This window comes from Apodemus sylvaticus, chromosome 6 (assembly GCF_947179515.1).
Source record: "Apodemus sylvaticus chromosome 6, mApoSyl1.1, whole genome shotgun sequence".
Lineage (NCBI taxonomy): Eukaryota > Metazoa > Chordata > Mammalia > Rodentia > Muridae > Apodemus > Apodemus sylvaticus.
In genome coordinates this window covers 136,092,541-136,115,437 of record NC_067477.1, presented here as the reverse complement: position 1 = coordinate 136,115,437, position 22,897 = coordinate 136,092,541, and the positions used below count along the sequence as shown (strand labels likewise).

The 22,897-nt window shown below is 39.7% G+C and overlaps 1 protein-coding gene across 2 annotated transcripts in view; it reads left to right on the top strand.

Annotated features, from left to right (window-relative positions):
* Fbxo11 (F-box protein 11) overlaps positions 1 to 22,897 on the top strand; it is a 72,549-nt gene that overhangs the window by 49,069 nt on the left and 583 nt on the right. Inside the window, exons 4-22 of one of the 2 annotated variants that reach the window (XM_052186578.1) lie at positions 1,166 to 1,307; positions 2,846 to 2,975; positions 4,215 to 4,298; positions 4,517 to 4,649; positions 6,307 to 6,413; positions 6,496 to 6,607; positions 6,692 to 6,798; positions 6,883 to 7,020; positions 12,762 to 12,979; positions 14,046 to 14,131; positions 15,178 to 15,272; positions 17,426 to 17,548; positions 17,646 to 17,731; positions 18,703 to 18,779; positions 18,876 to 19,019; positions 21,258 to 21,368; positions 21,829 to 21,936; positions 22,155 to 22,263; positions 22,729 to 22,827. In XM_052186578.1, the coding sequence (XP_052042538.1) occupies positions 1,166 to 1,307; positions 2,846 to 2,975; positions 4,215 to 4,298; positions 4,517 to 4,649; positions 6,307 to 6,413; positions 6,496 to 6,607; positions 6,692 to 6,798; positions 6,883 to 7,020; positions 12,762 to 12,979; positions 14,046 to 14,131; positions 15,178 to 15,272; positions 17,426 to 17,548; positions 17,646 to 17,731; positions 18,703 to 18,779; positions 18,876 to 19,019; positions 21,258 to 21,368; positions 21,829 to 21,936; positions 22,155 to 22,263; positions 22,729 to 22,827 (2,209 nt within the window). Of the gene's footprint in view, positions 1 to 1,162; positions 1,308 to 2,845; positions 2,976 to 4,214; positions 4,299 to 4,516; positions 4,650 to 6,306; positions 6,414 to 6,495; positions 6,608 to 6,691; positions 6,799 to 6,882; positions 7,021 to 12,761; positions 12,980 to 14,045; positions 14,132 to 15,177; positions 15,273 to 17,425; positions 17,549 to 17,645; positions 17,732 to 18,702; positions 18,780 to 18,875; positions 19,020 to 21,257; positions 21,369 to 21,828; positions 21,937 to 22,154; positions 22,264 to 22,728; positions 22,828 to 22,897 lie in introns of both variants that reach the window. The other variant, XM_052186579.1, reaches the window with a different exon arrangement.

Below are 22,897 nucleotides of genomic sequence, written 5' to 3'. Positions count from 1 at the left end.
CTGAAAATTAAATATCTGAATATATTGAGTAGTTACTATTAAATACATTAGAGCCCTAATCGTTCCCTCTTTAACTTACTTTAAAATTTATTTTTATTTTTAATTATGTGTGCTTTTGTGAGGAGACTACTGCAGTTGCCTAAATAAGCTGGAAGAGAGCATTAGATTTCGTGGAGCTGGATTTACAGGCTGTTGTGAGCTTCACGTCATAGGTGCTGAGAACCAAAAATGGGTCCTCTGCAAGACCGGTGCAAACTTACATGATGGCTATCTTTCTAGCCTGTGTCTTATTTTTATAAGCCTCCCTCTCTCTCTCTCCCCTCTCTCTCTCTCTCTCTCTCTCTCTCTCTCTCTCTCTCTCTCTCTCGGTTTTTTGGGGTTTTTTTTTTTTTGGATTTGGTTTTTCGAGACAGGGTTTCTCTGTATAGCCCTGGCTGTCATGGAACTCACTCTGTAGACCAGGCTGGCCTTGAACTCAGAAATCCACCTGCCTCTGCCTCCCAGAGTGCTGGGATTACAGGGCCACCACCGCCCTGCTCTTTTTTTTTTTTTTAATAGCCATGCCAAGCCAAGTGGTATAGCTATAACCCAAGCTACCTGGGGGGCTGAAGGGCTGGGACTGGAAAAGGAAGTTACAGAGTGAGTTCAAGACCAGGCTAAGAAGAAGCTTTTCTTTTTTTTTTTCTTTTCTTTTTTTCTTTTCTTTTTCTTTTCTTTTTTTCTTTTTTCTTTCTTTCTTTCTTTCTTTTTTTTTTTTTTTTTTTTGGTCTTTGTTTTTTTGAGACAGGGTTTCTTTGTGTAGCCCTGGCTGTCCTGGAACTCACTCAACTCACTCTGTAGACCCCCCTGGCCTCAAACTCTGAAATCTGCCTGCCTCTGCCTCCAAAGTGCTGGGATTAAAGGCGTGCGCTACCACTGCCCAGCTGCTAAGAAACTTTTCAAGACTGCCTTAAACACAAAACAACAGCAAAAAAACAAAAACAAACAAACAAACAAACAAAAACCCAGATAACACATTGTATATGTGTGTGTATACATATATGTAAGATAAAGGGAAAGTGTATCAGTAAAGGTACAAGCTGTTTGTTAGATAAAATAATGTCTTTAGCGAGGAAGTCATCCCTGTTCAATGGCTCTCATTCTGTCTGTTAATCTCTTTTAGCAGCACCTGCTGAACAGTATCTTCAGGAGAAGCTACCAGATGAAGTAGTTTTAAAAATATTCTCTTATTTGCTGGAACAAGATCTTTGTAGAGCTGCTTGCGTGTGTAAACGCTTCAGTGAGCTTGCTAATGATCCAATTTTGTGGTGAGTGAGACCTCTTCCTTGTTACCGAGAAAGATGACATGTGATGCCAAGACTGCAGGGAAGGGAGTGGAAGTGTGGGTTCTAGTTACAACTAAGTAATTAAAAGAAAATTAAAATGCTTACAAATTCTGTTGTCTGTGGAATGTGAAGAACTTGTTAATCCAAGAAATGCTATAAACAAGAAGTTATTTCTGTCATTTACAAGTTCATAACAACTGAGTGATTTGTGAGGAAATCTTTATTTATGGAGTCAGGTAGAAGACAGAATCTTCTATAGCACAGGCTGGCCTCAAAATGACTGTAGCTGAGGCTGCCCTTAAATTACTGAGCCTTCTGTTTCAGCCTGGGATACCGCAGTATGCCACCACTCCCAACTCTTCATCTTTACTGTGTTGTTTGCTGTTTTTATGAAGCAGAGTTGGGGTTTAATAAAGATACTTCAGTATAGACTCTGTCTGTGTGAAGACAGATGCTCAGAAGAAAATAGAACATGCCAGGAGCATGTGTGTGGCCTTACCAAAGAAGAGTCAGGTGAAGTGAGATATACCCAAGTGTCGCACAGGCTTCCCAGGGACTGCGGCCTCATTGTGAAAGTAGAGCTAGTTGGGTGTGGTAGCACATGCCCTTAGTCCATTCCCTGCAGAGGCTTGCTGAGTTCAAGACCAGCTTGGCCTATAGAGAGTTGCGCAGGCAAGCCTAGGCTACATAGTGAGACTGCGGGCTGTGTGTCTGGGGAGAACGTGTTTCCCAGGCTGGAGAGGTGAGTCAGTGGTTAAGAGCACAACCAGTTGTAGGGTTCCAGTATCTTTTCAAATCTCTGTAGGCACAGCACAAATGTGGTATATACTTTTGTTTGTGTGTGTGTGTATGAATGTACACATGTACGTGTGCGCAAAACACCCACACACGGCTTTTTAATTTTTAATTTTGTTTGTTTGAGGCAGGGTTTTCCTATGTGTAGCCCAGGCTGTCCTGAAACTTCACTCTGTAGACCTAGCTGGCCTTGAGTTTGGATCTGCCTGCCTCTGCCTTCTGAGTGCTGGGATTAAAGACATGTGTCACTACTGCCCACCTTTTTAAAATTAGTAATTTAAAAAAGTATTTCATCAGCTGGGTATAGTACTACACACCTTTACTCCCAGTACTTGGGAAGCATGGATTGGTGGGTGGATCGTTGTTATTTCAAGGCTGGCCTGGTCTACAAAATGAGTTTCAGGATAGCCAAGACTACATAGTGAGATCCTGTCGGCAAGGGAAAAAAAGGTATTTTGTCTGTGTGCTGGTACATGTCTGTGATCCCAGCTACTCAGAAGGGTAAGGTAGAAGGCTCTCTTAGAGCCAGCCTGGACGACGGAGAAGACCGTACACCACCATCACCGTCTCGGGAACTACTACATTAACTAATGTCTATATTATGGTATTTAATTTGGCTATCCTCACTGACATTTTGGTCATTCAGCTAATTTATATTTAATATTTTTTTTAATCAGGAGGATATTTAATAAGGATATCTTTATTTCCTCCCCCCCCCTCCCCAGGAAACGATTATATATGGAAGTATTTGAATATACCCGGCCTATGATGCATCCTGAACCTGGTAAATTCTACCAAATTAATCCAGAAGAATATGAACATCCAAATCCATGGAAAGAGAGTTTTCAACAGTTGGTATGAAATACAGACTTATGTATTTGTAGACACAGTTCTTTAAAAAAATAAGTCCTCCAGAGAGAGATGGCTCAGGAGTTAAGAGCATGCCCTATTCTTCTAACGACCTGAGTTTAGATCCCAGCACCACATGGGCAGCTCATAGCTTCCTGTAACTCTAGCTCCAGGCATCCAATGTCCTTCCTCTTCGGCCAACTGCACTCACATACACATATCCGCACACAACTCTACATAATTTAAAGCTTTTTGTTAAATAAATAAGTGTGTCCAAGACTAGAGTATAAGCTGCAGGCACAGTGGCACACACCTGTAATCCCAGCACGCAGGATCTAGGCAGGAAGATCACAAGCTGAAGGCCAGCCTCTGTCACCACATAAGACTGTCTCAAAGGAAAGAAAAATAGAGGAAGTGTCAGTAGCATGAGCAGTTATGATTGTAGTGGATCTGTTTAAATTTGTGCATTACTTAGGTTTTAGTAACTTAAAAATTCCACATATAGCTTCCTTCCTTCCTTCCTTCCTTCCTCCTTCCTTCCTTCTTTCCTTCCTTCCTTCCTTCCTTCCTTCCTTCCTTCCTTCCTTCCTTCCTTCCTTTCTCCCTCCCTCCCTCCCTCTCTCTCTCTCTCTCTCTCTCTCTCTCTCTCTCTCTCTCTCTCTCTCTCTCTCTCTCTCTCTCTCTTCCTCCTCCCCTCCCCCTCTCCCTCCCCCCTCCTCTTCCCCCTACAATCTGGCTGGCCTACAACTCAAAGACCTGCCCCCCATGTCTACCTCCACTTGTGCTGGGATTGTAGACATATGCCATACCCTTCATAGTTGAACTTTCTTCTAGTCCATCAGTTTGAGTGGTTCTCAGCTAGGGGTGGTTTTGCTTTCTTAAATGTTGGAATGTTTGACAGTTTTGAGATACTTCTGTTTGACAAAGCAGAAGAGGGCACTTACATTTAGTATTAAGCTTGGCAGAGGCCACAGATAATACCGAACCCTCCACTTCATGGGGCAACTCCCAGGTCAAAGAATTATGTAGCCCAAACTAATAGTAGTGGCAAAATTGAAAGTCTGCCTGCCTTACTATATAGTAATGAATAGATTTCTTCCTTGTACTGTATGACTGGAAATTAGTTGGGATAGTTGTTAATTGTTTTATATTTAATAAGTGTTACACTTTGATATATTGATTTAAAATAAAGTGGTTTTTTTTTTTTACAGTAGACAATGTTTTTTCTTGTTTTTGACATCTTAGTATAAAGGTGCACATGTAAAGCCGGGATTTGCAGAACATTTCTATAGTAATCCTGCAAGATATAAAGGAAGAGAAAATATGTTGGTATGTTTGCTTTTGTTTTGTAATTGGCATATGGGTTTTATTACACTGTTTTCAAATACAACGTGTCTTTGTTGACCTCCTCCATTTTGTTTCCCTTGTTATTGCTGTGTGACATTTGTTCTCTCCTTCTGTGAGCACATCTAGTCTTGGCATTTGTACTTATGACGTTACATAGTAACTGTTCTGTACTGACAGTTTTATTTTATTTTATTTTCTAGTATTATGATACTATTGAAGATGCCCTTGGTGGAGTACAAGAAGCACATTTTGATGGGCTTATCTTTGTTCATTCTGGAATATATACTGATGAATGGATATATATTGAATCTCCAATCACTATGATTGGTGCAGGTATTTTGAAACTCATTATTGTTAGAGTTTTAGCACTTCTCATATTAGTTCATTTACATATTAGGTCTTTTTTTAGTGTTAGTGGCTTAAAATCTGGTTGGAATTTGCTAATACTTTAATGATGGGAAAGCACAGCAGTGGAGATACTTGGATTACTTCACATAAGAGAGGTGGAAGTAGAAAGGTTAGTTACAGGTGCACGTGGGGTTTGATGCCATTGGCTTCTCCAATTGCCTTCAGTTACTCATTTAAAAAGAAAAATAGGTATATTATTTTTCTTTTGAAAACAAGCATGCTGGGTTCTTTGGTTCTGTTTTTTGTGCTGCTGGAGCTCAGACCTAGGACCTTGTGTATCCTTACTGTACAAGCACTCACCCTGAGTGACCTCCGTAGCACTCATGGTAATACTGGGATAGACTGCTTTTGTCTTTTAGATTTGTTTATTTTATTTCATGTGTTCTGTGTGTTTGTAAACGTGTGTACCATGTGCTTGCCCAGTGCCTGCAGAGGTCAGAAGAGGGCATAAGAGCCTCTGGAACTGGAGTTAGAAATGGTTGCCAGCCACCATGTGAGTGCTGGGATCTGGACCAGGCTCTTCATCATTGGGCCAGCTCTCTATCTCTAGCCCCTATTGCTGTGTTTTTAAAGAAATGAATGATAAAACTTAAGTGCTTTTTTACAAAGTCAAGTTTCTAGCACTAAATGCAATGAGATATTTATTATATATTGATAAGTTATCTCAAGAATTGACTCCATATTTGATTTCTTTTTGAGAATACATTAAATAGACCACTTTAAAGGTAGCTAGCGATATTATTTACTGATGCACTTTGCACATGCTGCCTCTCTGTGCCCCTCCCCACCTCTGTCATAAAGAGAGGCGAGGGATTGAGAGTGCACTTAGCTAGCATGTCTGAGGACCTCTTCAAGCCCCAGTGCCATCATTCTCTAAAGACAAGAGAAAGCTTGCTGCTCTTAGTTTTAAACTTTCAACTTTAAAAGTGGATGTCATAGCTCAGGGGGCTGGAAAGATGGCTCAACGGTCACTGACTGCTCTTCCGAAGGTCCTGAGTTCAAATCTCAGCAACCACATAGTAGCTCACAACCATCTATAATGAGATCTGACATCCCTGTTCTGGGATGTCTGAAGACAGCAACATACAATAATAAATAAATCTTAAAAAAAAAATGGATGTCATATTGAAAGTTAATATAAATAAAGAGATCACTCCCTGTGGGCTGATGTGCTTTTGTGGTTGTTTTCGTTTATGTATGTGAGTGTTCTATTTGCATGTACATCCATGTGTCAGAAGACGGCATCAGATCTTATTACAGATGATTGTGAGCCACCATGTGGGTGCTGGGAATTGAACTCGGGTCCTCTGGAAGAGCAGGCAGTGCTCTTATGTACTGAGCGACCTTCAGTCTAGTGCTCACTACTGCTTTAAGCACCCTCAGCTGGACATGGTGAGGCAGGCTGGTCTCCCTGGCACTGGGGAAGAGGCACTGGGAAGATGTCATGTCTGAGGCCATCCTGAGCCTGCCTTTTGCAGGGGGTAAGGGGGGGGAGGGAGGGAGGGTGGAAATCATCCATCTCTTTACAAATACTTCACTGACTGAACAGGTAAAGGCTGTTTGTTTATAATGTCTTCTACAGCACCTGGGAAAGTTGCAGACAAGGTTATCATTGAAAACACTAGAGATTCAACTTTCGTTTTTATGGAAGGTTCTGAAGATGCTTATGTTGGATATATGACAATAAGAGTAAGAACATTTTCATTTTGAAATACTTTTTGAATTAGGTAATTCAGTAGTTGTTATTTCAAATAAAATTTCTACTTTTCAGTTCAACCCTGATGACAAATCTGCTCAGCATCACAACGCACACCACTGCTTAGAGATCACAGTCAACTGCAGCCCTATTATCGACCACTGTATAATCCGAAGCACGTGCACAGGTTCCTGCTTCCTTTCTGGTTTGTGTGGCGTAAACCTGTGGTGGTGTTCCTTAGTAGGCTTTTTAACAAATATTTTTCTTACAGTTGGTTCTGCAGTATGTGTCAGTGGTCAGGGAGCATGTCCCACTATCAAGCATTGTAACATCAGTGACTGTGAAAATGTCGGACTTTATATAACAGATCATGCACAGGTACTTAGTTTGGACTTTTTTATCTTAACTATTTTTTAGTAATATACTTGAAACTGCACTAATGTTTATTTCTCATTTTTGTAGGGAATATATGAAGATAATGAAATTTCTAATAATGCATTAGCTGGGATTTGGGTTAAAAATCATGGAAATCCAATTATTAGACGGAATCACATTCACCATGGACGTGATGTTGGTGTGTTCACATTCGATCATGGCATGGTAAGAGTTATCCTTGTGATAAAAGCTGGCTCTGCCGATTGACATATCCTGCTTCAACGTTATTTTATATCAAATTGTCTGAATTGAAGGGTTATTACTATATTTTTAAGTCATACTTTAAAATTCTATGAATTCTCATGCCCAAAGCATCATATCCAGTAAAATATGTTTATGGTAGAATTCATCGAATTGATAATGATCTTTGAAGCCTGACCCAGTAGTTCTCGTGACTGAATGTATGTAGAAATCTCATGGAATCCAATGGGGAAAGGGTATGTGTCTGTATGTCTGAGTCTGTATTTCTATTTCCATATCAGGTACAATAAGAATTTCCAAAAATGAGCCCCCCCCCCCCAAAAAAAGCACTCTTACTTAGCACTATTGTGAGTCTAATACAGCTTATCTGTAGTGTTTATACTTTGCACATAGTAGTCTTAGTTGTTGAGGCGTATTTTGTTTGTTCCTTTGTTTTGTTTGCTTTGGTAGAGAGCAGTATTGAAGTCGAGCCTCAGACCTGGAGAACGTAGGCAAGTGTTCTGTCCAGCCTCTCTCATTGTTAATTTGGTTTCCATTTTATTTCTCTGTATGACCATATGCCAATATCCTATAATCCTGACATTGCTAGGTAGAGGCAGGGAGATCCAGAATCAAGGCCAACCTTGGATATATTAAAACAGTGCTAGGGAAAAATAAAACAAAACTACCAAGCCATCTTTTAACAGGCAGAAATTATTGAGCACCTAAATTTGGCTGTTTATTTTACATAATCTTCTAGACTTGACTTTTAGAGTTCCCTCAGGTCATTATTCTAGAATAGTGTTAATAGTGATAACTGTAATGGAACAGGCCTGTAATCCCAACACCAGAGGCAAGAGTCTCACCAGAAGTTTGAGACCAGGCTGAGCCGTATATATCAAGTTCCAAGCAGGTCAGGCCTACATAAAAGACTCTGTTCTGATAGACAAGATAGTTAACGTTTAGATGTTCTATTTTGATTTTATGTCTTCCTCACACAGCATTTGCCAGCATTCTATGTTATAGGCATCAGAGACACGGGAAAGGTGGTGACAAATAGGACTGTGGGGAGACCTGCCTGCTGTGGTGTATTAGTTACACTACCTGACCACAGTGGGTCCAAGGTGCAAAGTGGGTGCAAAGAACAATATGGATTCCAGATGAACTAAACCACGATGAATACCATCTTTCAAATGCTGCTTAGACCTAAAGAGTTTAGGTCAGAAGCCAAGTTTCTACATTAACTCAGTCAGTGTCAGCCCTATAACGTAAGAAACCAGTCTATCTAACATTCAGACTGTGGCTTCATCTGTGTAGACAAACAGAAGGAGAATAGAAGGAAGGCTCACTGCTGACTCCTGCAATGTTAGCACATAGGAGAAGACGTCTTCCAGACTACAAACTCAAGACTAGCCTCTATGGCTGAGAGAGAGATTGGAGGGGGCATATTTATTGAAATAGAGCTCTATTACTGACAGATGAGAGAGGGAGTCTGGATAATTATTAGAAGCATATTGAAATAAGATTGTTAAGAAGTTGTTCTCAGGGTCATTTTCAGGCTGGAGAGATGGCTCAGTTGTAAAGAGTACTCTTCCAGACGTCCTGAGTTCAGTTACCAGCAACCACATGGTGGCTCACATCCTTCTGATATAAAGTCCCGTGCCCTGTTCTGGTGTCTGAAGACAGCTACAATGTGCTCGCATACATAAGACAAAAATAAAACCATCTTTGTTTTTTAATGGTACTGTATGTTTATACTTCTTCCTGTGTCTTCTTTAGGATGTGTCCAAGTGTTATATACAATTCAAGTATATTTATGAATGCTTTTCTGTCATTCACAAATAGAGGTACAAAGGTAATGTAGCCTGAGTACAGGCTCCTCATTGATGAAGGACCTGTGGGGATGGTTAGTTACTAAAGTTCACTTCAGTAATTTCTCCTTGTCTTAATACTCTGTACGCGGGTTTTCTGGGGATTTCTTTACAGATTTGGGTTTACAAGTATTATAATAGTATTTTTCAAAAAACTCAACACAGTGTTAATGGATTTACACAGTTCCATTTAAGGTTATTGAGAGGCGTTCTAACACATTACAGATTGTGAGGAAAAAGCAGTGTATCTGTGGCCTGTCCATCTTGTGGGCTTGCTGCTGTACTGTTGTGCTGTGACAGACACAGCTGAGAGGGATCCCTTAGTGCCGTGATTTCCATTACAGCCCGATTCCAGCTCATCCTGGGCTGGCACTGCACCGCTGGAAGTCATGTCCTTTCTAAAATTTTGCTTTGTTTTCTCTAGAACTACAAAGAACATCAAAATAAACACTAAAACCGCATACTTGTTTATTATTTATCTTTAAATATATTCATATTTATTGGTCAGTTTTTTTAAGTTATCTTTTTCTGTGTATACTACATTCCTAGAATTTAAATTCCTATAAGCCTAAAATAAATCATAAGAGATTTTAAGGGCTTGGGAGATGGCTTATTATGTAGAATGGATGCTGCACAGGCAGGAGAACCTGAGTTCGGACCCTCAGAATCCATCTAAAACACTGAGTACTACATTATTTGCCTGTAATCCCAGATCCAAGGAAATAAGAGATAAGATAAAACCAGAAGCCAATTAGTCAGTTAATCTAGTCAAATCAGGGTGCTCAAGGCTCATTGAGAGACCCCTTCTCAAAAGATAAGTGGAAGAGGGCTGGAGAGACTCAGAGGTTAGCAGTGCTTCCCCCTCAAAGGCTCCAGCAGCTCATGACTGCCTGCACTGCAGCTCCAGAGAGATCCAAGAGCACCTGTGCCCACACGGACAAGCCACACTGATGACAGATTACAGACAGTTGTTAAAGAATTAGGTGAACCAAATGGAGGGAAACACCTGGACTGACCCTAGCCTACCCTGTGCGCACATGTGTGCTTGCTTGCTCCTCCACATACATGTGCCCACTTAATATATACAAACACCCAAGTGATTTTCTGCCTTGGGATTTAAAAAACAATTAAACTTTGGCTTAAAAGAAATTAAGAAAAATAAAGTAAAAAGTTTTGCTATAACTTCAGAGTTTATTATTGTTAATTGTGTGTTTGAGCACCCTGTCTTTTACAAATAAGGAAATAAATAATACTTTTTTTGTTTGTTTGTTTTTTGGATTTGGTTTTTTTTCGAGACAGGGTTTCTCTGTGTAGCTCTGACTGTCCTGGAACTCACTCTGTAGACCAGGCTGGCCTCGAACTCAGAAATCTGCCTGCCTCTGCCTCCCAGAGTGCCTGGATTACAGGCGTATGCTAGCCAAATAATACTTTTCAATCAGCTTTATCCCATTGCTCATAATCTTTTGGGAGATTCTTTTTGAGATGAGGTCTCACTATGTACCTCTGACTGGCTTAGAAATTACACTGCAAGCCAGGCGGTGGTGGCTCTACCTGCTTCTACCTCCTGAGCACTGGGTTTAAAGTTGTACACTGACATGCCTAGAGTGTGTACACGTACACACACACACACAAGCCATAAGAGGGCATCCTCTGGAACGGGAGTTACAGATGATTATGAACTATATGCATGCTGAGAATTCAACTCTTGTCCTCTACAAGAATAGCAGGTGCTCTTAATGGATGAGTTGTCTTTCCAGGCCAACAAATTCCTTTGTAAATCTTGAAAACATTTATGATCTTACAGTTCCAGGGCTACATAAAAATGTTTCCAAATTCTCCTGGTCTCGTCACTTTTTTCTTAGCAAACAGCCTGTATCCAATCATACCAGCTCCACTTGGTGGTCCTATCTAGTCCTAATCACTTTCCAGAGACCATGCCTCTAAACACAGCTGGTTTGAGGTTCCAAGTATTTGGGAGTTTGGCTTGGGGAAGAGGTATATTCTAATATTTTAGGAGTTGGGTTGGTTTTGGTGCACACATGAGAGGGGCCCCTACCTATAAACTGTTAGCAGCAGCTCCTGTCCTCTAAGTCTTTCTTTTCCCCCTTCATTTTCATATAGTGTATGTTCTGCTTACATGTATGTCTGTGTACCATGTGTATATAGTGCCCATGGTGCCCAGAAGAGAGGGTATTAGATCTGTTGACGGTTTTGAGTTCTTGTTGGTTCTGGGAATCGAATCTGGGTCCTCTGGAAGACCGACCAGTGCTCTGAGCTGCTGAACCATCTCTCCGGCCCTACCCTAAGTCTTAATAACTGCCAATGGGAGTTTCAGAAAGACAAGCCAGATAGCCTTTTAACTTCAATAAAAGATCCTCTGCTTGCCTTAGTAACATTTGTTACTTGAGAACTCTACTCTAAGGACATTCTGTGGTAACATTAAATTAGTGTCTTTTTTATTCAGAGTATGCAAGATTTGGCAGATGCTTTGTAAATTAATTTATAATTTGGGTTATGGGCACTGATTTCAATGGAAATACCATTTTCTTTTTTTCTTCCTCCAATTTTACTTAATTTTATTTATTTACTTAGTAGAGGTTCTACTGTATAGCATAGGCTGGCCTTGAACTTAAGATCCCTTCCTGTCTTTTGAAGTCTGGAATATAAACATACAGCACCATGTTTTGGCTCTTTTTTTAATTTGGAGAGGTTTATTTCATGGTGAGTCTCTTGCACTTCCTACTTTATGGTAATTAATAAAATTACATAAAATTTTAAGAGCTTTTATAGTTTTATTACAATGAATATAAGTTCATATTACAGTTTGGCTTTACAGTTTGGCTATATTTCCAGTATAATTTTACTGGAGTTATATCTTAACAAAATAGATGGGTTTTTTTGTTTGTTTGTTTGTTTGTTTTTAAGACAGGATCTCATATAACCCAGGATGATTTCAAACATTTTATGTAGCCAAGGCTGGGCTTGAACTCTTCATCCTCCTGCCTCTGCCTTTCCTTTGCCATCCAGGTGCGTCATAGGCCACCATACTTAGTGGTTGTTTGTAGGTCAGTCTTCTATTCATCAGCCTGCAGAGCATCCAGGCCTGTGTGTTGTGCCTGTTGTGCCTAACTGTAGGTCATCTTCTACAAGTCGATTTATTGGAACTATTTTTATTTTTCTCTTTTTATGCTCTTGAGGATTAAACAGAGTAGGCAATTATTTTTACCACCCTCCAACCAATCTGTTGTAATTGGTTGTGTAAGTGTTTTGTTTGTTTGTATGCATGTATGTACCAAATGCATGCTTGGTGCCCAGAGGCCAGAGCACATTCTTGGCCTTCCTGGAACTTGAGTTAAAGACATGGCTGTGAGTTGGTGCTGGGAACCAAGCCCAAGCTCTCTGCAAGGACAGCAAGCGCTCCTAGCTATAGAGCCTAGAGCCGTCTGTCTATTCAGCTGCAGTTGGGCAGTGTTTATAAAAATAATCAACAGTTTTCTATGACTTCAGCCCCAAAGGGTAATACGTTTTAAGTACATAATTACATTTATTGAGTACAACTTTACATGCTTTTCTTTCCTACCTTTGAATGCATTTATAGTAACTAGAAAATTTGCTGGGCAATGGTGGCACATGCCTTTATTCCTTACAGAGGCAAGCAGGTCTCTGAGTTCCAGGCTAGCCTGGTCTGTTGAGATCCAGGCCAACCAGGATTATACAGAGAAACCCGGTCTCAAAAAAAGAAAGAAGATCTGTATTGTTTCTGTATTATCATTTGAACTTTAATGTCAGTTTTTCATTTTTGTTTCATTTCTATTTAGAAAGTAGCCTTTACATACAGATCTTAACTTTTTTCAGGGCTACTTTGAAAGTTGCAACATACACAGAAACAGGATAGCAGGCTTTGAGGTAAAAGCCTATGCTAATCCCACAGTGGTTCGATGTGAAATTCACCATGGGCAGACCGGAGGAATATATGTCCATGAGAAAGGAAGAGGACAATTTATAGAGAATAAAATCTATGCAAACAACTTCGCAGGCGTATGGATTACCTCAAATAGTGACCCAACAATAAGGTATTTGCATAATTACAGATACAGGTTGGTTTTGTTTTTGTTTTGCTCTTAAAATATTTTTGTGTGTGAGGCTGGAGAAGTGGCGGTGAAGAGCACTGGCTGCGCTTTCAGAGGACCTGGGTTCAATTCCCAGCACCCACATGGTGGCTCACACTGTCTATAGCTCTACCACCAGGGGATTCAACACCTTCACACATACATAAAAGCAGGCAAAACACGCATAAAATTTTAGAAATAATAAAAAATAAAAACCAATTGCACAATATACGTGCACACACTGATTGATGTAAAATGGGTTTTTCTGGATGCATCTAAATGAGTATAATTATTTCACTTTTTTATGTTGTTTGTTCTGTTCTTTTATGAGCAGTTGAAAATGCTGTGTTGCTCATTGTTTTGTTTCAATGAGGTACCTGGTCTTTGTGTATCTGGTTGGCTGTGAACTCAGAGGTCCACCTACCTTTGCATCCTGAGTGCTGGGTTTAAAGGCATGCAGTACCATGCTTGGCTGATTTAGTTTTAATTGTCAAGTTATCTATTAGCTTTATGAAAACATACTGCAAACTTTCATTATATGTTTCTAAGCCAGCTAAAGAAATTGTTTTAAGTGTTTAATTTTGGAGCTGGGAGTGATACTTATCACTTATATTCCTATCACTTGGGAGTCAGAGGGTGGAGGAACCCCACAAGTTTGAGGCCAGCCTGGTCTGTATACTGAGACTCTTTAAAAAAAATTAAAACAGCAAAAGGAATATTATTTAGGATCTGAAGATGTAGCTCAGAGCTTGCCCAGTAATAGTCTTTGTATTAATTCAGCATTGCAAAAGTAGACATAAATAAATGCTTTTGCATTTTAGATAATAGGTAGGGTTTTTTGTTTTTTTTCCCAGCCCTTAGTACTAGAAAGGACTAAAAGAGAATTTAGAAATATCTAATCAGGCAGCCATAATTTGCAAATTAAGAAACTTTTAAGCCCCAAGAAGCTAAATGATTTTCATATTACCACAGATAGTAAAATAAGCTTTATTAAGTATATGATTTTTTAAAATCTCATTTCACATTATAGGGGGAATTCTATATTTAATGGAAATCAAGGAGGAGTTTACATCTTTGGTGACGGACGAGGCCTTATAGAAGGAAATGACATTTATGGCAAGTATATGATTTTGTTGTGTAAAACTTACACATTAGCTTGTTTTTTCTTCCCTCTGTGTGGATGTGTGCATACAAATGCGACACACATGGATTACTGACTGAGGAGACATCTATGTGTGTGGATAGACATGTGGGGCGGCTGGCCTCGGCACGCACTTTTCCCATAGCTGCCTGTGCTGCCTCTGCTTGTACCCCACCCTCTTCTTGATGAACCTGAGTACCTGCTTGTTCTGGAGACCTTGAGCAGTTCTGTAGCACATTAGGGCAAGGAATCGCATACCTCTTGGGTCACATGTCACATAAACGTGGTGTGTTTGCTGAGGTACCTCTGTAAGTCTCAATAAAAGAGTAGAAGATGGCTTAACAATTGTGAGGACCCAGGTTCAAGTCAAAGTACCCACAACCATCTGTAACTCCAGTTCCAGGGTGTCTATGAGTCTGTGATCCATGGATATTCATGAGAACATAATACAGAAAACAATGATAAAACTTAAAAATATAAAGTGTCAAAGATTATTCTTGGATACTTAAACATTTACTCAATGCTATGTATACTGGGTACTATCCCAAATATCTCAGGAAAATATAAATGAGACCCTAGACCTAAGGACTGTGTTTGACTTTCTTGCATTCACTAAATATCTAATAATGTTGAAGTCCAGTCTACTTTAAGGTCAGTAGGTAAGGGAAGTGCCCCTTACTAACACTGTAGTTCAGCAAACCATGTGCCAGACACATGGTATGCACATCTGTTCTGTGAGAGAGACACAATGCTTCTAGTTGTTAGAAAACAAGCATGAAGTGGCTTAAACACTGGCTCTAAGTCATATTGGAAACAAGTAGACTATTTGACAACCTGGCTTGCTTGCTCTCTACTATTCATCTGCCCACGGCTCTGCATCTACTTAGACTTTAGTCCTCTTAACTTTATCTCGTAATGCTCACTAAGATTCTAGCACATGAATTGCTACTATTGCCTGACGTAAAATTACTCCCACTACTGGGTTCTAAACACTGACTTTGTAAACTTTATTTTTAAATAGGTAATGCGTTAGCAGGAATTCAGATCAGGACAAACAGTTGTCCTATTGTTCGACATAACAAAATTCATGATGGACAACATGGTGGGATTTATGTGGTAAGTTAATGAATGTTGTTACTTAAGCTTGTGCATGAAAATCAAGGCCCAAGACTAGCCATGTGCCTCATTGGTAGAGTGCTTACCTGGAGTAGATCCAGTTCCCACCACCACTTAAACCAGGCCTCATAGCCCCCAAGCCTATAATCCCAGGATTTGGAAGAGGCAGGAGGATCAGAAGTACCAAGTGCCATGGTAGGCTGTATAAGCCTATTCAAGGTTACCCTGGACAACATGAGATCCTTCAAGAAATGGGAGAGAAGGAAGGAGAAACTTCAAAAAGTGACTTAGTAAGAACCTTATATGCCCTGGGCGGTGGTGGCCCACACCTTTAATTCCAGCTCTTGGGAGGCAGAGGCAGGCAGATTTCTGAGTCTACAAAGTGAGTTCCAGGACAGCCAGGGCTACACAGAGAAACCCTGTCTCAACAAAAACTTAAAAAAAGAACCATATATGCATGATCCTGGAGACATCTTTCTAAGTATCTCTGTTTCTCTTAATTCTCATGTTCAAGCCGTATATTAAAAATATCAGTTAAATTCCCGACTCTTATGTCATTAAAAAAGAGCTAGGGTAGCCAGGTTTGAAGGCCCATAATCCCAGCATGGACCTAGGCTGCATGGTGGCTTCGTGGGCACTGCACTTGCCATGCAGGCAGGATGACTCCAGGACCCACTTAGAAACAAAAAAGATGTGGCGGCTGTGGGTGTGCTAGGAAGGGTCCCTTCGTGAGAAGGGAATAAATTACCACAGTGAGAGAAAGATCTGAGACCAGCTTGGCTGCATGGGGAGCTTGACACAGAGAAACACGTGACAGGAATATATACTAAACTTCTGGATTATGAATTTGTATCTTTAGTATGTAAACTAAGTACTAGTCTTAGTTTTCCTTTGAATACATAAATGATTTCTAGTTTTGATATGTATGTAGCTGAGTACTTTGGTACATAAATGTGTGTGTTTGTGGGTAGGGGATGCCAGCCGCTTCTCAGCGGGGAGGTGAGAACACCCCTGGTGGGAATCAGCTCTTCCCTTCTGCCACGTGGGTCTCAGGCATTACAGCCAAGTCATGAAACACAGAGCCAAGCCTGCAGGTGCTCTGCCCCCAGCTACCCTTACAGGGTGACTCACCGCACGAGGCGTCTGCTTTGTGTTGTGTGGCACACTGGAGTTTTGTCAGTGTGACTGTGAATCTGAAATTCTATAAAAGCAATGTGTAAATTATAACTACCACTGCCACCCCCAAAAGAAAGAACCTTAAAATGAAACAGCTACCTCAATCTTAAATTTTTTTTTCTGAAGGTGGTAAAAAAAATTCTGATATCGTTGAGACCTTATTATTTTGGAGTGGTTTTACAGCCAAAGTTTTAATAACTTTGCTAAATGAAACCCGTTTGATATGTTTACACATTTAAAAAGTGTTCCTTTAAAAAAAAATGCTTTTCCTCTTAGTATGATGTGTTTAAAGTATAAAAACTATACAGTTGGTATTTTAAAAGCCTTAGAAGATTAAATTCAAGTAGAAGCTACCTTTCAAAAAATATTATGATGGTGTGTTACCCAACTTAGGAAGAAGTAGGAGGATCAGAAGTTGGAGGCCAGCCTGTCTAAAAAATGTGAAAGAACTAAGGAAACTACAAATCATCATTGTCCTGGGTGTAGTGGCCCACAGCTGCACTTCCAGCACTCAGAAGACAGCGGCAGGCAGGTCTCTGAGATCAGCCTGCTCTACTCAACGTGTTCCAGCCTGCCCTTACTATACTTGAAGGCCCTGTCTCAAGGGGGAAGGGCAGTTTGGGGCCCAGTGAGATGGTGCAACTGGTAAAGGTGCTTGTGCCACAAGCCTGACAACCTTAGTAACGAGCAGGGAAAGCTTGCAGAATAGCTGAGCAGTTAAAGACTAGGGGAAAAGACAGTGTTGGAAGGAGTGAGTGTGCTTAATAGCTGAGCATATTCTTAATTCACAAGTCTTAGGTTCAGTTACTAACACTAGAAAAGGAGAAAGTTGTCATCATTTCTTTACCTAGCTAAGAAAAAAAAAAAAAAAACCAAAGCCTAAACACTACAACTGAGGGCAGAACTGATGAGGGAGGAGCACATTTAGACTGTTTGCTGTGACAACATGTACAGTAACCAGTTTAACTTGCATTCAGCATGAAAAGGGACAAGGCGTAATAGAAGAGAATGAAGTTTACAGCAACACTCTGGCTGGCGTCTGGGTGACAACGGGCAGCACACCAGTACTGAGAAGAAACCGGATACACAGTGGCAAGCAGGCAAGTGCACTTACTTGGTCTCCTTTGTATCAGTAATGCTTTATTAAAAAAAAGTAGGATGTGAAAGAGTTGTTCCTTTCTTTCCCCTCAAATTTAGGTTGGTGTCTATTTCTATGACAATGGACATGGTGTTCTAGAAGATAATGACATCTACAATCATATGTATTCAGGGGTTCAGATAAGGTAAATGCTTTCTTACTTACCTTTCTTTTGGGAAGGACTATAGAAATTGTGTATTTAATGGGCATTCTGTTGTGTGCATTCACTTGTCTTTGCACATTTAGCTTTTCCTATTCAAGAGGTAATACTAGATGCCACAAGAGCCCATTTCTCTCTTATGCAGTCCAGAGTAGCTCAGCTGCCACCTACCCTACCCTATTCCTGGCATGTCATTGGCATTTTGTAAAATGGAAACTTTTGGTTTTATGCTATAGTTATTAAACAAACTTTTAAAGTTACTCTATAGACCAGGCTAGCTTCGAAGTCAGATCTGACTTAGACTCGACTTCCACAGTTCTAATGCTAGAATTAAATATGTGCCTTAGAACCATGTCTAGCATGAATGACTGTTTATATCTACTCTTTAATATTTTATGGAATCCTGACTTTTGGGGTAGAGGGATGTTTGAATTTTGTTCTTTGTGACAGGATCTTTATTTAGACCATGTTGGTTTCAAATCCAGCTATCTGCATCCCAGATTCTGGGATTAAAGTCATATACCACTTACCACACCTGGCCTAAGAGTCTTCCATGATTATAAATTGAACGGTTAACTTCTATATGAGAAGAGATGTAAAGTCATTTAACTTAGTTATGGAGGCTCTGTAGCTAAATGACACAAAATGTGGTTCTGTGGAAAAAAACAGGATTAATCAAACTTTTAAGTACTAGCTAATTTATAAAAGAGCTTTTGTTTTGTGTACGCATGTGGGCAGGTATGTGCACAAAGGTACAGATGTCAAGTTCAGAGAACAGCTTTCAATTCAATTCTCCTTCTATCATGTGAGTTCAGGACGTCAGCCATGGTGTAAGGGCTGAGCCATCTCACTGGCCGTATGGAGTTCTTCCATGATGAGTGTGGCTTGTTATTGTAAACGATGATATACAAATGGGGATGACTGAAATGATACTGATTTCTTTTTCTCACTCGTAGGACTGGAAGTAACCCCAAAATTAGACGCAACAAAATTTGGGGAGGACAGAATGGTGGAATTCTAGTTTATAATTCTGGTATGTTTAACCCATCATTTTTTCTGCATTAATAAGCTTTAGGAATATACCTTCTAAATAATAATTTACATTAAAATCTAAATTTTACATTTATAGGTCTAGGCTGCATAGAAGACAATGAGATATTTGACAATGCAATGGCTGGAGTCTGGATTAAAACAGATAGTAATCCTACGTTAAGAAGAAACAAAATCCACGATGGGAGAGATGGTGGCATCTGTATATTTAATGGGGGTCGAGGTATTGTTAATTTTTCATTAGTGAAAAAACCCAGTTTTGTGTTGTTCTTCTCTATCTTTAATGTTCAGTGACATCACCAGGTAAAATTCGTTCAGATGAATGAAACTTTATATCACATCCTTAGATGGTTTAAGAAATTAGTACCTAGAATTAGACAAATGAATATTTATAGTGTTTCCATCTTTTGTAACCACCTTAACTCTGCCAGTTGTCAGAAAGCATTTTGAAGGTAAGAATTGTAACTCCTCACTCTGGTCCTTCTACTATCCTAATTAACATTAAAGTCAAGTACAGAAGATGTGACAAATTGAGTGTGTAAACACGTGCAACTCTAGCAAAAATTAATGAGTATGTAAACACCTGCAACTCTAGCAAACAAGTGTTGGTTCTATAACTGTTAGAGAACATAGCCAGCTTGATCCTGGTCAGTAAAGCCAGCTCCTGCCTTGAGGCAGTAGCCCACAGTGATTATCTTTCATAGATTGGGAGACAGTACTGAGACCAAAGCACTGACTGCTGCTCCAGTGTCAGCAAGCCAAGACTATATTATCACACATGAAGAATTACTAGTATTTAAAATAATTCACTACATCAGAACAGTGATGATCCCATCAGTGATGGAAATTAGATTTTTTAGTAACTACAGTGAGGATAACTACTGTAGTGGCTCACACCTAATGTCAGTACCTGGAAGTTTGGGGTTCGAGAAGTAGCACAGGTCTAAAGCCAATCTGGGCTCAGTGTGAGCCTGCCCTCCCCACACCCCCAATAAAAAGTACAGAAGGCTTGGTTTTCATTGCAGGGTGTTGAGGTATCTATAATAAAATAAGTAGCTGGAGCTATGTCTCTAGATAGTCAACTGGTAGAGGGCTTTCCAAATATAATTGTTTGCCTATTATTTATTTTTTAATGCCTGATGGAACATCTCTGTACCAAACACTGTGGTAGAGATAGCTAATTTTTCACACAGTGAATAAAACAGTATGACATCCATAAAATCTACAGTTTTGTGGAGTAGCACACTGTTAACAGAATCTGAAGGAAACTGAAAGTGGTTTAGAATGTTTAAGAAGTTAACAGAACTGAACTGGGTAAAGTTTTCTATGTGCATTCAAGGGTTTTAACTGTCTTAATCTCATTCGAGGACCACGAGATACTGTAAAAGTGCTTTAGTCCCCATATCTCACTAAGTAGCCAGAGACCTATACGCGCGCACATCTGAATTCATGGATATATTCAATAAATGAGAATGAGGAAGACAAGCAAGCAAGCTGGTTAGCAGCAGGGACTTGCTAAATGTTAGGCAAGAAGTTATTTAGAAAGTTACAAGGAAATGGTTGCATGCCTGGAAGGGTGGGGATGGGGCAGGAGAATCTAGTCATGCACAGGACCTGGGTTCAAGTCTTAGCATCTACATGGTAGCTTATCTTAACTCCAATCCCAGGGAATTTTAATGCCCTCTTTTGGACTCTTTGGCTTGCCCATGGTGCACAAACATGCAAGGAAAATAAATAGATGGGATGTGCTGGGGCTGGTGTCAGTTGTCTATCGGCTCTTCCCATGCAAGGGAAGGATGAGAGAACATCACAGTGAGCAGTACCTGAGGTCAGATGTTTGCTAAAATAAAATGTAAATGTATTTAAAACAGGCAGTAGCAATTTTATTCATTATTATTAAAGTCTGTGTAACACTGTGCATGCCTGATATCTACAGAGGCCAGAAGAGAGCTTTAGATCCCCTAAAACTGGAGTTAACCGTGGTTGTGAGTTACCGTATAGTGCTGGGACTCAAACTCAAGTCCCCTGGAAAAATAGCAGCCAGTGCTCTAACCACTGACCTACTTCAGCACCTAAAAACAGGTTGTCTATAAACTAGAATACTCTTAAGTCTTCATATGCAAATTGATTTTTAAAACCCTCAAAAACTGAATATAAGAGTATCAGATGAAAGACAGGAATAAGGAAAATGGTCATAATTCTGCAAATTACTAAAACCTTCTTTTGAACTAAAGAGGGGCTAATTTATAATGCAGTGCTAAACAAGCCAAGTAAAAGGGGCCAGCAGAGCTTGCTGCAGGTGCTGGGCGTGGCTGGCAGTGCTTCCGCTAACCTAGATGGCTGATCAGCACGTAGGCCAGCCTAGGCTATACAATGAGATCCTGGTTCAACATCTGCTCTATAATATATATTATATATTAATCTAAATTAAAAATATTTACTCTAAATATTTTCATTGTAGGTCTCCTTGAAGAAAATGATATTTTCAGGAACGCTCAAGCAGGTGTTCTTATCAGCACTAACAGTCATCCAGTCTTAAGAAAAAACAGAATATTTGATGGATTTGCTGCAGGTTTGTATTTTCTTTGTTTGTGGCTTGATTTACAACCTGTAACTATAAAGGTTCTTCTTTAAGAGAAGGTATGTTATTAGGAGAGACCCTATTTGAAATTTACTCAGATGGAAATAAGTGAGTCTTCTGACAACTTCTAGATGTTAAAAGGAAAAGACAAGAGCTGGTTACTTTCATTACTTCAAATAACCATTTAGAATTGTACTAATTCCACATACTTCTGAGTAGCTTTATCCTTTCTTCCAGTCTGCTTCCATCTGTTCCACTTTGCAGTAGTTTTTAAAAATCCCCCTAGTTTACCAGCAGTCAAACCTGAATGTTGTTAGTGATTAACTACTTGGTTTGTTCTTTAGCTAGTTAGCAAACAGGTCAAAGAGCACCAGCTTACCCCTCCCAGCTTGGAGAGTTTGAGAATGGTGTAAAGTGACATGCATCTATTTGTTTATAAATCTCACTTCAGGTATTGAAATTACAAATCATGCAACTGCAACACTAGAAGGCAATCAGATCTTTAACAACCGATTTGGAGGCTTATTTTTAGCATCTGGTGTTAATGTGACAATGAAAGGTATGTTCTTTTGTAAGTTCTTTAGTGACCACAAAGCAAAGCACTGTTGATTCCTTCTGTCACTCTCCAACTTAGCAGCACTTTTAAACGACCAGTGTTGAGTCTTCCTTAAAAGCTTGTTCTAGAAGTTGGAATGTTTTATACAAGGACAACAAACCTATTTGTATCCTTACATATAATTGTATCCTCGGCTACTGAAAACTTTTTTGTTTTTACAGATAACAAAATAATGAACAATCAAGATGCCATAGAAAAGGCTGTTAGTAGAGGACAATGTTTATATAAAATATCAAGTTATACCAGCTATCCCATGCACGACTTCTACAGGTATATTTATAAATTACTCAGATCGAATACAGAAAAGTGGAAGTGATTCCTTTAAATTGTCATTGCCTAACATCAGAGACTAGATACCAGGGGTGGGGGGCATGTAGAATGATTGCTTACAAGTTTTACATATATATTCTAAGTCTCCCACACACACACACCACCGCTTTAGTTCTGACTCTTCTCATCCTCAAAATGATACAAACTATTTTTGAGACAAGATTTCCCTGTGTAGTCCCTGTAACTTGCTATATAGACCAGGTTGGCCTTGAACTCAGAGAAATCCACCTGTCCCTGCTTCTCGAGTGCTGGGACTAAAAGCATGGCTGCCTGTATTTATAACCCAGATTTTCCTGAGCAAATACAATAATCTAGTTCCCTTTCAAAGCCACAAAGAAATTCAGACATAGATGCAGTGTTGTGAATTTCTGACAAGTTCAATAATACAAGATTTTGCTTTTTTAGATGTCATACTTGTAACACCACAGATCGAAACGCCATATGTGTGAACTGCATTAAGAAGTGCCACCAGGGACATGATGTAGAGTTCATTAGACATGATAGGTATGTAATAGTACATGTGTCACTATGTTACCCAGTTATTTCCCTTCACTTTGCTAATTCTTGGATTCTC